The 15122-nt window shown below is 42.8% G+C and overlaps 1 protein-coding gene across 18 annotated transcripts in view; it reads right to left on the reverse strand.

The window, feature by feature from the left end:
* The window catches only part of ptprt (protein tyrosine phosphatase receptor type T), a 133189-nt gene that overhangs the window by 99535 nt on the left and 18532 nt on the right, over positions 1–15122 (reverse strand). For all 18 annotated transcript variants that reach the window (XM_078092592.1, XM_078092591.1, XM_040204041.2 and 15 more), the window contains exon 2: positions 11100–11225. In XM_078092592.1, the coding sequence (XP_077948718.1) occupies positions 11100–11225 (126 nt within the window). The remainder of the gene's footprint in view (positions 1–11099; positions 11226–15122) is intronic.

A 15122-nucleotide genomic window follows, 5' to 3' on the forward strand; every position in this document is an offset into this window, starting at 1 on the left:
CGTTATCACTAAGAGCAGTTTGTTCGAGCGTCTCATGTGTATTTAAAAACACAACATCGGTTACCGTCGCGTAACTTAAGCAATGTGCTAAACTAAGATGTGATGTTATATATTATATAGGGGTGTAACGATTCATTCCCTGAATCGATTAATCGATTGATATTCCTGCGAATCGAATCGTTGTTAAAATGAATCGTTACACCCCTAATATATCTTATAACATTTCTATCGGTAGATGTACGATTGCATGACGCATAGATTAACGTGTTTATGGTGACAGCCCTAATCGATATGTATTACTTCATTGTGACCATAACATGACTTGGTTGATCGGAGCTGAAAAAGGAGCATCATGCCAACCCTCCGTTACTCAGATTACTCTCAGATGATCCTGGTTTTAATGGTTTGTAATGATTTCTATATATAAATATGTATCATATAGAGTCATCATGTCAGACCTCCATCACTTTACAGATGTTTGTTGTTTGAATGATTTTGAGTGATCTACATAGAATAATCTACATTTCATTAATACATAAAGTAAACAGATCGTTTCATTTAAAATTCTCTTTTGGATTTGAGTTGAGTTGAATAAAGTCGACACGCAGACGATAAGTGTGATGTTTGTTACCCGGAGACTCTTCTCAACATGACAACTCTCTCTGGGGCGATCAGACGTGTTACAACGGTCGTACATACAGAAACACACTCACACATTAACACCAATGACACACAGATGTGTTCCAGAACACACACACACATTTCCATACAGTGAAATGTGGCTCACACATTGAATCTCACACGCGATAACAAGCTCTCATTTCACACGTTGTCTCCCAGCTGTGAGGTCAGAGAGCAGACATCTGTTGACGCGAGAAAACCTGATGAATCTGAATCCATGTCAACACACTCACACACACACACACACACACACACACCTCTGAATAAGTGGGTCAGCTCAGTGCAGAAGCGATCCGGCACACACTGCCACATGAGACCAGCTGTTTTCACAAATACTGATGAGAATTTGCTTTGCATCTTCTAAAGGCGTCTTCATGAAGAAAATATAGAAGCCTCTGAGCCGCTGAAGTGCCTTTGAGCACAGTATTCAACAGCCGGCTGCTGAAGTGGTCCTGAAATAATCTAGTTCCATTACAAAGAGGATAGAAACTGTAACAGAGACCTAGAGGACGGAGAGGACGGACTATCGATACTGTAACAGAGATATAGAGGACATAGAGGACAGAGTTTGAGACTGAGACAATAGTAATACACACTGGCCGCTCCTTAACACACACACATACACACAATTCAATACATGTTGTATAGCCCAAAAATCACAAATGACTAAATATCCTCAAAGGGCTCTACAATGTGGACTGAGCGGTATCACATTTCCTCACCGTCATACGTGTGCAGCTGTAATCACTGATGTTTGGCTTCAGCAGGCAGCAGTTATTATTTTTACACCTCAGCGCAGAGCGTGTAGCGCTCACAGTATTACGTGTGTAGAGTTATCACACTTTACAACATGAATTAAATCTCTTTAACAGAGTAAACACCAGGGCACAGCAGTTTGTGACACATAAACGGTTTGTAACTCTGCTAACTGTACATTTACAAAGTGACGTGCATGCTGGGTGCAGCTCGCCCGTATCCCAAGAACAAGAACCTCCGTCGCTGCAGGAGGAACAGCGCCCGACCAGCTGTGTCTGTGAGGTTCGGTATTGCCTCTGGTGGCAACACTAGCAGCCACAACAGCTAACAGGCTAGCACGCTAACAAGCTAACTCGCCGACCAGTTGCAATCAAGTTGGCCAGCGAGCGGTGATCAACCGATGTGTTTACTTGAAACAAAATACCGGGATACAGTCAGAGTTTTACAAAGTAGCATATGAACAAATCTGTAAACATGATTTACAGAAACCTCAAGGAGGGAAACAATAAATAACATACAAAAACCTTTTCTCTCATTGTCTCACACTTTACCAATGAAGGAGGAAGGAGGAGATAGGAAGGAGGAGATAGGAAGGAGGAGGTGGGACGAATAGAAATCGATCATATTGACGATATGAATATTAATGTCTCTAAATCATGTTGAAGAGAGTGAAGCAGAGACCTTTGGAAGGAAGAAGGGGAAAGAAGTGAGGAATTAGGGAATGAGAAGGAGACAGGGAAGGAGGGAGATGATACACCTGTGACTCATCTACACCTTCATCATCATCATCATCATCATCACACAGCAGAGGGAATAACTGAAGTCAGACTCACAAACACCACATTGGTCCTCGGCCCATTTTACACATTTACACCAAGGTGTCTGACACACACACTCACTCCTCTGCAGCTACACACATTCAGACCTTCTCATCGGTCAACAGTTCATATCGTGTGTGTCTTTTACTCTAAAATAAATAATATGAATAAAATAAAAGTTTTGTTATTGCAGTAATCAATACAAACAAGTGGTATATCAGTGTGTGTCTTTGTGCGCACGTTGCAGATCCTTCTCTCTGTCACCTGTAAACACCATTAGATTGAAATTCAGTCTCCTGCGAATGGAGAGCAGGTGTGTGTGTCACCAGCATATTTTTTAAATGGTTGTCATATTAAAACAGTGTCTGCGGGACAGTGGACGCGTGGTGTTCATGCTCCGCGCGCATCTCCGCCACTCATTGAGTGACGTAATAATCGCGCGACACAACAAACCGCTAATGAAATTCGTTGCTTTTAATTATCGAATTTTATCAATTTCATCGATTCATTGTTGCTGCCCTAGATAAAAGTAATGTAATGTAATTACCTGGATGATGAAGGAATTCATACCATTAAATGGCCCTCACGATCACCTGACCTAAACACAGTAGAACACCTCTGGGACATTATTTTTGGGTCCATCAGACGGTGCCAGGTTCCTCCTCACACAGGAGCTCACTGATTTGACAGATGGGAGGAGATCCCACAAGACACCATCTGTTGTTTCAGTAGGAGCATGCATACAAGATACTTTGATATATATATAAATATATATACACTATGTATATCTGCACTATAGGGCTGTCAATTCTATATTCGAATAGTTGTTCTTCGAATGTGAAAATGAATATTCAAATGTAAAAAAAAACAAAATGTTAAAAACTGCGGCGCGACTGTCTGCTCAGCGGGGGGCGCGCCTGACTACTGACTGTGTATCGCATGAATAAAACAGACTAGATCGGCTACAACAGCTTCATGCACCGGTTTGATTATCTGCCGTTTAATGCAATGAAAGGTTCCGTGTTCACAGCTCAGCTCGCTCACAGCGGAAAACCTTCAGCTCCAATCACTGAATCTTTGGGACAAGAATCGCGACATTAAACTGCTTACTCAAAACTCTTGATCGTTGATCAGCACTCTGCATGTGTTTATCGTTCATTTAGAGAGAGAGAGAGAGAGAGAGAGAGAGAGAGTCGTGGTCATTAGTTCATTTACTTATTTTTGTGCAGGTAATGTGTTGTTAAACTTAAATCAATTACCTATACAAGTAGTAATTAAATTTATCCTGTTATTGACGTGTCTAATGCGCAAGCAGATATTTGAAAATATTCGAATATATATCTTATATGTCCTTTTTGAGCAATCTTGACAGCCCTACTGCAGTATGATAGAAGGTGTTCTAACATCATACATCAAAGCCACCTACACACCTATCAGCATTCACACTGTAGAGCTGCTTCATTGGGTTGTGGTCTGTTAAATAAGAAGGGGATGAATGAGGTGTCTCACACACACACTCACACTGAAGCAGCTGTAATCCTTTCCTAATAAGGAGGTAAAGATGGGGCGATTGGCATTATTGATCAGGCCTTTAGGGAAAAAGCTCTGTTTCTCCATGGACAGGTAATCAATAGTGAGCCTGTGAGTCTCTCACACACACACACACATATATATAGATGTGACCCTTGGGAAACCTAAATCCCTCGCTGTGGGGGTCACAGGGTTTTAACCCATAGCAGATTGAAGCCTGCGCTGACACAGGAGACGAGGGGGGTCTCCTGTTAGGCCACAGTGTGTGTGTGTGTGTGTGTCATTGGGTGTCCAATGGCTCTCCACGTCTCCATGTAGAAAATAACCTGTCCCTGGTTGGCTTTTAAAGAACATTACAGGTCATTTAGCTGACATACATTGCATTTTTAACCCATGATTTTACATTTTGCCCGGGGAGCAGCCGGGGTTCAAACCCCCCCCCCACACACCCAGAAACGTAGTACTGGACCGCAGGGATCGATTCAGTCTGTGATGCGAGGCTTTTATATGCTGGCTTGGTCTTAAAAATTGGTGTTTATTGCACTACGACAGATAGTTGGAATGTCTCCTGCATATTTTGTCATTGGATGGTATGTATCGTGTACTGCATAGGAGACTAAGTATCTGGGAGTGAAGAGTATCACATCTTTTTCTAAGCATTTGTATTACATTTTTCATCTCCTTTTCTGGGGTCCGTTTCAAGTAGGAGGTTTAACAAACGTTGAGTCAAACCCTAAACTTTGAGTTTCTGGTTTCAGAACATCAACTCGGAGTAGGTTGACTCAGAGTTGAGCGCGTGCACCTCCACAGTATGAAGGCAGCATGAATGGAGCCATGATACTACGAGTTACCATGACAACCACCACAAACAGTATATTCACCCCTATTGAGCTGCAAATATTAATGCAAACGTGCGGCGAGTATGAACCCGTAATTAGAAAGAAAAGCAACACGCTACTGCAGAAAAAGACAGTTCATATTCAGTTCATATTTAATGTACACACTAATCCTAATCTATGCGTTTTACTAATTCCCAGTTTTTACACTCTGTTAGAATGCAGTACAGGCTTGAAATACACACACATGTTTATATTTAATCACAAGAATAACATCGGAAATTGTACACCAGTAAAAACTGGTACAATGGTATTGAACCTATAATGTGTTTTATTCAGGTGCATCCTGTGGAACTCCTCTTTAATGGCTTCACTGGTTTGTGTCCAGGGAACAAAAACGCTTAAAGGACGTTTCAGAGCGCCGCACACATTTCTCACGGCCCTCCATACAGCAGCTTTACTAATATTCTAATGTTGTAGGAAACTGCTGTTTGCAAGAAAAAGTAATACACTACACAAAGAATGTGCTCGTATGGGAGACGTTAGTTACATGAGGACGGGTGAGGTCATGTACATGTTTGATGGACTGTGAAGAAAGACGATACCGTTCAAACAAGTAGATATCTGGAAATATATCAATATTCTCTCCCGACGTGTTTAACACCCTGCGAAGTAAAACCGCGTCTTCATCAACAGGATCGTCCAGAAAAGGACGCGTCATGTTCGAGAAAACACTTTAGTCTTTAACGTAACATCTTATTTTGTTCATGTGTGTAAACTGCGCTAACCTGCTCCCGACCAGGTGATGTTCAGCGGCTCAGTTACCATGGCGACTGACCCTGAGCTTTAGTCACCTCCCTTAACAAGCCAGTTTCCCTCATCCCAGGGTTAAACCCGCTTCTTGAAACGGACCCCTGATGGCGTTTACATCGGATGCCGTTTACATCGGATGGTGGTTGTCCCGCCTTTAACCTGACTTACTACTATAGGCTGATTTGGATTTGGGACAGAGGATGTTGCATGTGTACAGACTGTAAAGCCCTCTGAGGCTAATTTGTAACAAAATATTTCTAATATCAAAATAATTCTCTCTCTTTGTGTACGTGTGTAATTATGGCTCAGTTCCATTTAATATTCTCAAACCTTCACTGCTTCCTTCACGCCCACAAATCACAAATACAATCAAGTCGTCCTCGTTGAGGACCCTCCAATCACTGCCGGGCCTAAAACAGCAGCGCGATGTTCAACCTCTGCCCATCAGCAGCCTCTCGACAAACACACACACAAACACACACACTGGATTAATGCCACACTCTATAACACACACGCTATAATTCAGAAGTCTATTACTGGGGGCAGTTTTGAAGTAGCCGTGATGGTGTTTGTGTTAAATATGTGTCACAAACCAAAGTCTGATTGGCACTGATTTGTTTTCAGCCTCCCAAACGGGTCCACATACACACACTCAAACAAATACGGTCACATAAAAAACACAAAAAATCAAGAGAACGTCAAATGTCAAAATACAACTTGAGACATTTATTTATTTTAAATATTTTTTCTGTCAATCTGTCAAATATAAACAGATGACAACAGAAGCTGAGACAAATTTACATTTTACACACATACAACTTCTTCTCTGATCATGTGATTTATTGATCAGAATGGGATATCTTCTCTTCTGTAAGGGAACAATAGCTGTTCATATTGCATTCATGAAGTCGTCATTAAAGAGCTTTTAATCCCCGTCTGTCGCTTGAAATGCTCTGTTTTCATATTCATATTTTCCATCAAACAGTGTTAATTTCGGCGACGAAAACTATGACGAAAATTTTCTGTTAACGAACCTTTTTTCCATGACTAAGACGAGACTAAGACGTGACGAAAACGATCTTAAAAAATAAAAACTATGACTAAATCTATTCTAACTTTGCTGTCTCGGGTTAGCTGCCTGTTAGCGGGATGAAGCCGCGCTGCTTCACAGAAACATGAAGACGCGTTTAAAGACCGTCGGACCTTTCTGCTCTGTTCTCTGGCGACGGCAGGCAGCGTTTCCTCGCTGGATGAGACGCTCCGTCACAAACGCGTCTAACGTAATAAACTCATTGCAGGTTCTGAAGCCTCACGCATTTCAACTATAGTTCACCCGCCACGTTGTGAGAAGACGGCGTTAAACCGTCTCGGCCACCTGTCACCACACATGACAGGTGGATCCTTTTGATAGAAGTGCGCAGTGCAGGTGGAGGAAAAGGTCATGAAACCAACAAAGACACAAAGAGACAAAGAGAAAGAAAAGACTTGAATGAAAAGTGGGGGTCCAGTTTAGAACGGCTGCTTTATGATGCAGCCAAGAAAATAATGTATTGCAGTGATTGTAGGACGTTAAGGTCTCTCTTGTTGGGACAGTGGAAACAATAAAGGACCATGACGTGTCAAAAGCATTGCAAGTAAACAGACAAAGACAACAAAGTGTTGCATTTAGATCCCTGGTCCTCATGAAGTTGTTACACCTTTGACAATTTGTTAAATTGTCTTGCAAATAAATGCTTTGCTATTTGTTCAAATCCAAATCCTTTCATGTAATGATGTTTCACACGTCATTTATATCAGCTCACACAACCGTTTGTTCTTGGCCCGACTCCTCGTCACATTTTACAACCCATTGTGGCCGCGAGTCAAAAAGTTTGCCGACCTGCTATAGACCTGTCCTATGAGGGACATCTATAGACCTGTCCTATGAGGGACATCTATAGGCCTGTCCTAGGAGGGACATCTATAGGCCTGTCCTAGGAGGGACATCTATAGGCCTGTCCTAGGAGGGACATCTGATGGACTACCAAGTACTGCAAGCTAGACTATTATGCAGTTATAGACACAACAGAGGGGGTCCCTGGGCCTGAGAAGGGAAGAAAAGGAGTTTAATATGGATATTAAATGTGACTAAAACTAATTACATTTTAGTCTAGTTTTCGTCGACTAAAACTAAGAAGGATTAAAATGACTAAATGTGACTAAAACTAATATGCATTTTTCGTCTAAAGACTAAGACTAAATCAAAAGTAGCTGCCAAAATGAACACTGCCATCAATGATCGTTGTTAATTAGATTAACGTCATTGTTAATTGATCCTGTGGATCTGATGAAAGATGCTGTCACCGATCCGTCATCCTGGATGCTTGTCTTCTTTGTCTCTCTTCTTGAATGTTTGCCTCCTTGTGCTGGTTTGCTGGATGCTTTTCTCCTTGGTCTTACTTCCTGGATATTTGCCTCCGTGTTGCGGTTTCTTGGATGCTTGTTTACTTGGTCAGTCATCTTTGACTCCACCACCTAGTTCAGACTTCATGTATGTACAGTATATACACATACACTAAGGAGCACAATGTGCATACTCTAAAGTGCACCATGCCTTTTTGCCAATTTTGCACAAGAATTGGTGGGATGAAGTCACAGCAGCGGTGTGTGTGTGTGTGTGCGTGTGTGGGGGGGGGGGGCTGTCTCGTGAGCGGGCTGCTCATCAGCTTGCGGGTAGAAGCTGCTCATTAGTCTCTTGGTTCTGGACTTCCGACTCTTGTAGCTTCTGCCTGATGGCAGGAGAAGACCCTGGTGGAGTAAATGTCCTGTAGCGTGGGGGAGGCTGCTCTGTTTTATCACACGCCGGAGGTTCTTCTCTTCTTCGTTCTGCAGTGGAGGTCCGTACCACACGGTGATTGATGTGCTCAGGACGCTCTCCTCCTCTGTAGAAGTTGCAGAGACGTTTGGTCTGCATACCAAATGTCCTCAGCCTTCTTCGGTAGTACAGCCTCTGCTGGGCCTTCTGGGTGATCTGAGGGTGTTGTGAGACCAGGTGAGAGTTCCCAGTAATTTAAAGGTTTTCACCGTTCCACCTCAGTCTCACCAATGTAGAGCTGCGTGTGTGTGTGTGTGTGTGTGTGAGGGGGGGGGGTAGTGATTGTGTGTGTCTGTGTCTGTGTTGACTACATAGACTATATGACCTATACGGACTTCATGGACTATATGGATTATATGAACTTGAAGAAGAGAGAATCTCATCACATCCACAAGCTTTCGGGAAAGAGAAACGCTCTGTAACAGCCGGATCAATATTATGTAGCTGGAGCGAGAAAGAAGATTAAATGCTAATAAGTCCGTTAATAACGGAGGCAGAGAGACAGAACATAATCAAATATTCATGCTGAACCAGAACTGGTGGATTAAAGAGCTTTGAATATTTACACTAAAAGCACAAATGAGTCTGAACCTTACAAAGATAAAAACTAAAACTGAAAGACATTCAAACTGGTCTGTTAAGAGATGTAAACTGATCCTAGAAGACATTTAAACTGAGCCTGAAACAGTTAAGCTGAGCCTTATAGAGATACAAAGACAGCCCTAAGGACACTTAAAGCCTTTTTAAAACAGAGCCTTAAGGAGATTAAACAGACACTTCAAAATATATAAACTGAGCCAGACGTAAACTTTAATCTCATCCTTGGCTAACTTTGCTTACGTGTCAACGTGACAGAGATGGAGGGAGGGCTTTAGGATCATTGGGTGGAAAAGATAATCACAGACAATCTGATATTGATGAACTATTGATGACCTCAACTGATGATCCAAGACTTTTGGGGTCCGACCAGTGTGATGTCATCACGTGACAGCATGAGATTCATGAGAGCGTATTTGTTTTGCAACGTGGGCATTAAAGCATGGCGAGGTATCTACGTTCAAGCGGCACTGAGGTGAAAGCCCAGACTACATGTCATGGAAACTGAAAAGGGCAAACTGCGCTTTCCATGTCATGCATGGGGATGCGTAAAGTGCACCTAATTATGTATTCTGCAGTGTGTACAGAAACCGCCCGGTTGGAAGAAGTCAAAGATGATATTGCATATTACAATTATTGGCATCAGGATCACTTCAAACTGTTTCGCTGTTTTAACTTTGGCTGATCCACAATAGAAAGAGAGAAGGAGGTTCATCAATGTGCGGCAGAGAAAGCCGCTGATTACCCGATGAACTACCGATTTGTAAATACGACATAAACTGAAATATCACAGCGTGCGATCTGTCTACAGACCACAAGAAACTAAAACTTTTATTGTGGGGAGACTCCAAGGTGAGGACCGTCATCAGATGGTCAAGCTTTGGGATGATGGAGGTCCAACTATGATTATAATGTTCACATCAAGAAAGATACCGACATTTGAGTGCTGGGAAATTGTGTAGTAATGATTGAAATGAATGTGGTAATATGCTCAGGTTCCCTTCATGTGCATTAAGCTCCATCACCAAGAAGCTCAGCAGAGGTTGTTCTTCCTGAGGCAGCTGAAGAAACTCAACCTGCCAAAGACGATGATGGTCCACTTCTACACGGCCATCATCGAGTCCATCCTCTGCTCCTCCATCACCGTCTGGTACGCTGCAGCCACAGCCAAGGACAAGGGCAGGCTGCAGCGTGTCCTCCGCTCTGCAGAGAGGCTGATCGGCTGCAATCTGCCGTCCCTGCAGGACTTGTTCGCTTCCAGGTCTCTGAAGCAGCTAAAAAGATCGCGGCCGACCCCTCTCACCCCGGACAAAAACTGTTTGTGTCCCTTCCATCTGGCAGGAGGCTGAGGTCCATCAGGACTACGACCTCCCGCCACACCAACAGTTTCTTCCCGTCTTGTCTGTTACTTGTTCGTTAGTGCACTTTATGCTTAATATTTTTCTTTTTAACTTTTTAATATTTAAATTTGTTTAACTTTATTCCCTTGTTTTATACTAACCCATAGCCTTAGCCTTATTCTACTAACCCATTGCATTAGCATTTCATTCCACTTTATTTTATTACTTGTGCACTGTTGTCTTGTCTGTCTACTGTCGCGCACTAATCGCCAAGACAAATTCCTTGTATGTTTGACATATTTTGGCTAATAAATGTTTCCTGATTCCTGATTCCTGAAGGTCTAATCTGAGTTTGGCATGAGACGTGGAACCAACACAAACACACTGCTGCTCTGCACGCTTTCTGCTTGGAATATTTACTAAAGGCTAAAACCACATCTACGTGATAGCCCAATGCCTGGACAGTAAGAATGGAAAGCCTCACGGCTGTCAAACGACAGTTTCAGTCAGAATCTGGATTGTTTCGGCTTTATAAGATATAAGGTACAATATCATGCAGAGACGGAGAGGAAGATCTTCGAAGCATTGATGCATGACTTGTATGTGTGTCAGTTCTGTCTCCTACTTGCAAGTTTCGAGTCAAACAGTGTCGAGTAAGACTTTCACATCACAAACACTAAGCTTCTCTTGTTATTGCAGATGTTTGAACATCAAAACAAAAAGAGAAGGAAGGCAATATGTGTACCGAGTGTTGATGTATTTCCAGCTTTTGAATTTTACTATGCACTATATTCATGCATTAAACAGCTCGTTCTGTCAGGTCCCCAATAGAGATGACATCACCATCACACACTTGAAGAGAGAGGCATCCTACCGGTGGGCAGGGCAGGGTCCATGGTGGGCTTCTCCCAAGAGTTGAGCTGCTCCCAGCTGAAGCCGCTAGTCCCCAGGGACACGCTGTATCCACAGCTGCTGTACGGCTCCTCAAAGGTGCAGCCGCCTGGGAGAGAAACCAGGAGGCAGACATGATTCATGGAGCCCAACGCTGGGACGACTACGTCCACTATCACACCTCCAGCTCCACCCAACCCCACGCACAGCTCTCAGGGTGAAGCTGGAACACCATGGGTCGATCACCATGAGTTGGCTGTCAAAGTTAACGCGTTAATCTATGCAACTGTTGTGGCCGAGATTAATGCAGCTTTGTTTCCTTCCAGTATGCGATGACCCCTGACCCCTGAAGCTACTGCGTGCTGCCGTCAGTAAGATGGAGGGAGCTGCATTGGACGAATGGGGGACGAATGGCAAATGGACCACTTTACGTACCGTTAGGCTAAGCTAGCTGCTTCTATCTCAAGATCTACTCTGCAGAAGATCACCACTGTGTCCCCAAAAGACAGTGACGTCTTGGCTAAATATGGAGACATTGTTGGCACTTCCAACAATGTCAAATGCTGGAGAGTTGAGAGCAAAGTGCACGAGGACAGCAAGTTCGACTTGCTCCAAGATGACCACATGGAGTTTGTGTTTAAAAAATGCTATTAAACAACAGTGTCTAAAATACACACTTTATAAATTGATTAGTCGTTAATTTATAAGATTTACAAACATTTAATTGTGATTATTCTAGGTTAACGATTTTCAAAAAGAATTGTATCAATTAACAGCCCTAACATAATTATATATATTATGTAGGGGTGTAACGATTCATTCACTGAATCGATTAATCGATTTATATTCCTGCGATCCAACTGAATCAATCTGTGCGCCGCAAATCGGCATTCCGGACGACATATATCGATTACAAATCGATTGCAATGGTACATAATCGATTGTATCGATACTTGGAAACTGCACATTGGATTTAAGTACAAAAACTGTATGGATGCGTGTTTGTTTGTTTGTTTTTTAGCACTTTAGACACGTTAAACGTTACTGGATTCAGTCTGCCTGTCTGTGACGTCATCAGTACGCAGCGGCAGCCGCGCGAAACTCAACAACAACAACAACAACACACAGCGTGGAGGAGACGACTGCGAGCGAGACATTTACAAACCAACTTATCAATCCAGCGTGTGGAAACATTTTGGCTTTTGCAAACACAGAGTTGTTGTAAATAAGTCGCTCGCTGTTTGTAGAATATGTAGAAGACAAATAAAAAAACACGGAAACACGAGGAATCTTTCCGGCCGTCTACTACGGCGCCGTGGGATTAAACAACGCCGACAGTCAGGACCTCTAGCAGCGTCACCGCTGCAGCAGCAGCAGGTAAGTCCAGCTCTGCAGACGCCTCAGGCCTCCAGCACCAAACTCAACATCACAGTAACAAGTTTATCTGTAAAGACACGCGACCCTACGATGAGGTTGAAAATCCGGGGTTCTGTGAATTGATCCAAACATTGTGTAATTGTTGTGTAATGTTTACATTGAAAATGGCACTTGATTCAAATAAAAGGTTAATACATTTGCCATTAATTGTTGTTTGCTTGTTTATAATATCCATAATTAATTTAAACCTGATTTCCTTACAAGAAACAACAGGGATCTCAGAAACTTTGCCTGCACTGTCCAGTAAAGTTACTGAATTGATTTAAAGTCACTGAATCCAATCGTTCTAAATGAACCCAGATCGTCCATGAATCGAATCGGCAACCATGAATCGCGATTCGAATCAAATCGTTGTTAAAATGAATCGTTACACCCCTAATATATATTATTAGGGGTGTAACGGTATTAGTGTGAATGGGCCATGAAACAGTCTTTCACGTCCTTGGCGAGGAGCCGGTCGACTGATTCTGGTTCTTTCAAAGCTGACTGAAGCTTTTCAATCCAGTCTCACAGCAAAACGTGTAATAGCTACGTTGTGGAACATGGTATTGTCACGCTTTTGGGGAGAAAGCGTGACAATACCATGTTTCGTTTGGTCACGTGACTATCAACTTCCCCTCAGCTAAAAAAAGAAAATGACGGACTGTCGGTCTATTATCTTCTTGTCGCCAGCTTCAAGTTCCTGGGTGTCCACATTTCTGAGGACCTCTCTTGGGCCCTCAACACCTCATCCCTGGTAAAGAAAGCACACCAGCGTCTCTTCTTCCTGAGGAGACTGAAGAAGGCCCATCTGTCTCCTCAGATTCTAGAGAAGTTCTACCGCTGTACCACAGAGAGCATCCTTACAGACTGCATCTCAGTACGGTACGGCAGCTGCTCTGTCAGGGACCGTAAATCACTGCAGAGGGTGAAAACCGCCCAACGCACCACCGGTTCCTCCCTCCCCACCATCGAGGCGTCCAGAGCAAGAGATGTCTGGAGGGCGCAGCTCTCACCCCAGCCACAGACTGTTTGCCCTCCTCCCCTCTGGGAGGCGCTACAGGGTGCTCCGCAGTACTTGTACCCTGTGCAATGACAATAAAGTTGAATCTAATCTAATCTAATCGTATTTCTAGCGAGAAGTATGCGTTATATTTTCCTAATCTTCTATCACAAAATGCAGAAGACCTTCCGTTTATTAGTTTCTAGTGACGTAGTTGCAAGGCGATGTAAATGAATGGGCCGAAATAAAACGTAGTGTTGTCACGATTTTGGGAGAAAGCGTAAGAACACCACGTTCCACAACGTTTTGCTGTGAGACTGGGTTGAGCTTTCTGCATTTGAAAAGGGTGGACGGTTGAGTGACGAGTCCTGGGTGGAAACCGTTTTATGTCCATCGATGAGGAACTGCACAAGATGTATGCCAGCACGCCGCTGCCACGAGCCACAGCTCGTGTTACGTTGCTGCCTCGTTGCCTCATATTCTTGACAGCGTTGCATTCTTGACGTTGTTGTGTTGCCTTTTGTGTTACGTTGTTACATTTTCTGAAAAGAATGTTGTTGTCGTCTGAAAGGGGAAGTGCGACGGCATCTTGGTGCCGGAGGTTAGATGACGTAACGTAGGTAAGGTGGTCGGAAGTAACGGCTTACGTTTGATCGTGTTATCTGACCTCAGGCATGTTTTAGTACTTGAGAACGAGAAGAGTGGGTCGAGCTGTATTGGCGTGTTGGAGGCGTGGACCTCCTCCCGAAATTACGCTAATTAGCTTTAATATATGAAATAATTCTGATCTCTCCTCTTCAAGTGAGACTCAAATCAACTGGGAAATAATGTCAAAATAAAAGGAGAAAGAATTCAGGCTAAAAAACAACCTCTGGCTGAAAAGAAGCACAAACAGAAAGAAGAGAATCAATAGTGAGATAATTATTTTCACTGTTCTGTGATCTCATTAGAAAGCTGTGATAAACAGGCAGCATCAATATTCAATATTCAAGACCTTAGAGGGAGAACTAGTTCAGAACAGCACCTCCCCACACACACACACACACACACACACACACACGTGTCAGAACAAGTGTGTGATGGAAATATCAGACTGACATAAATAATTAACTGTGCTGCTCTGCTCCGTTTGAGTATGAGCGTGTGTGTGTGTGTGTGTGTGTGTGTGAGTGTGTACGTGCAGTATACTGTGAGTGTGTGTCCATACATTTCAATGTGTGTTTGTATTTATAACACCAAAACAATGTAATTACCTTCATCTCTGCTAATTAACATTCATTGAACTAATGTAATCAAATATTGATATAATGACTCAAACACACACACACACACACACACACACACACGGACATTAGTGATATAATGCAGCGGATTTCTTCCTGTCAAAGTTTTATCATCCAACATGATTTTATGATGTAACATCTGGTGAACATCTGGTGAGAGATGAGTGACTATAGAGCCATAATTTGAAGAGCTTCCTGCTTTAATCACACATGTATTACAATGATGATTTATTATAAAAACTGTATTTATCATAATGTATTAACAGTCATTGCTTCATATGAGAACCTCTTTAATAATAAGCCC

This window comes from Gasterosteus aculeatus, chromosome 17 (genome assembly GCF_964276395.1).
Source record: "Gasterosteus aculeatus chromosome 17, fGasAcu3.hap1.1, whole genome shotgun sequence".
NCBI lineage: Eukaryota > Metazoa > Chordata > Actinopteri > Perciformes > Gasterosteidae > Gasterosteus > Gasterosteus aculeatus.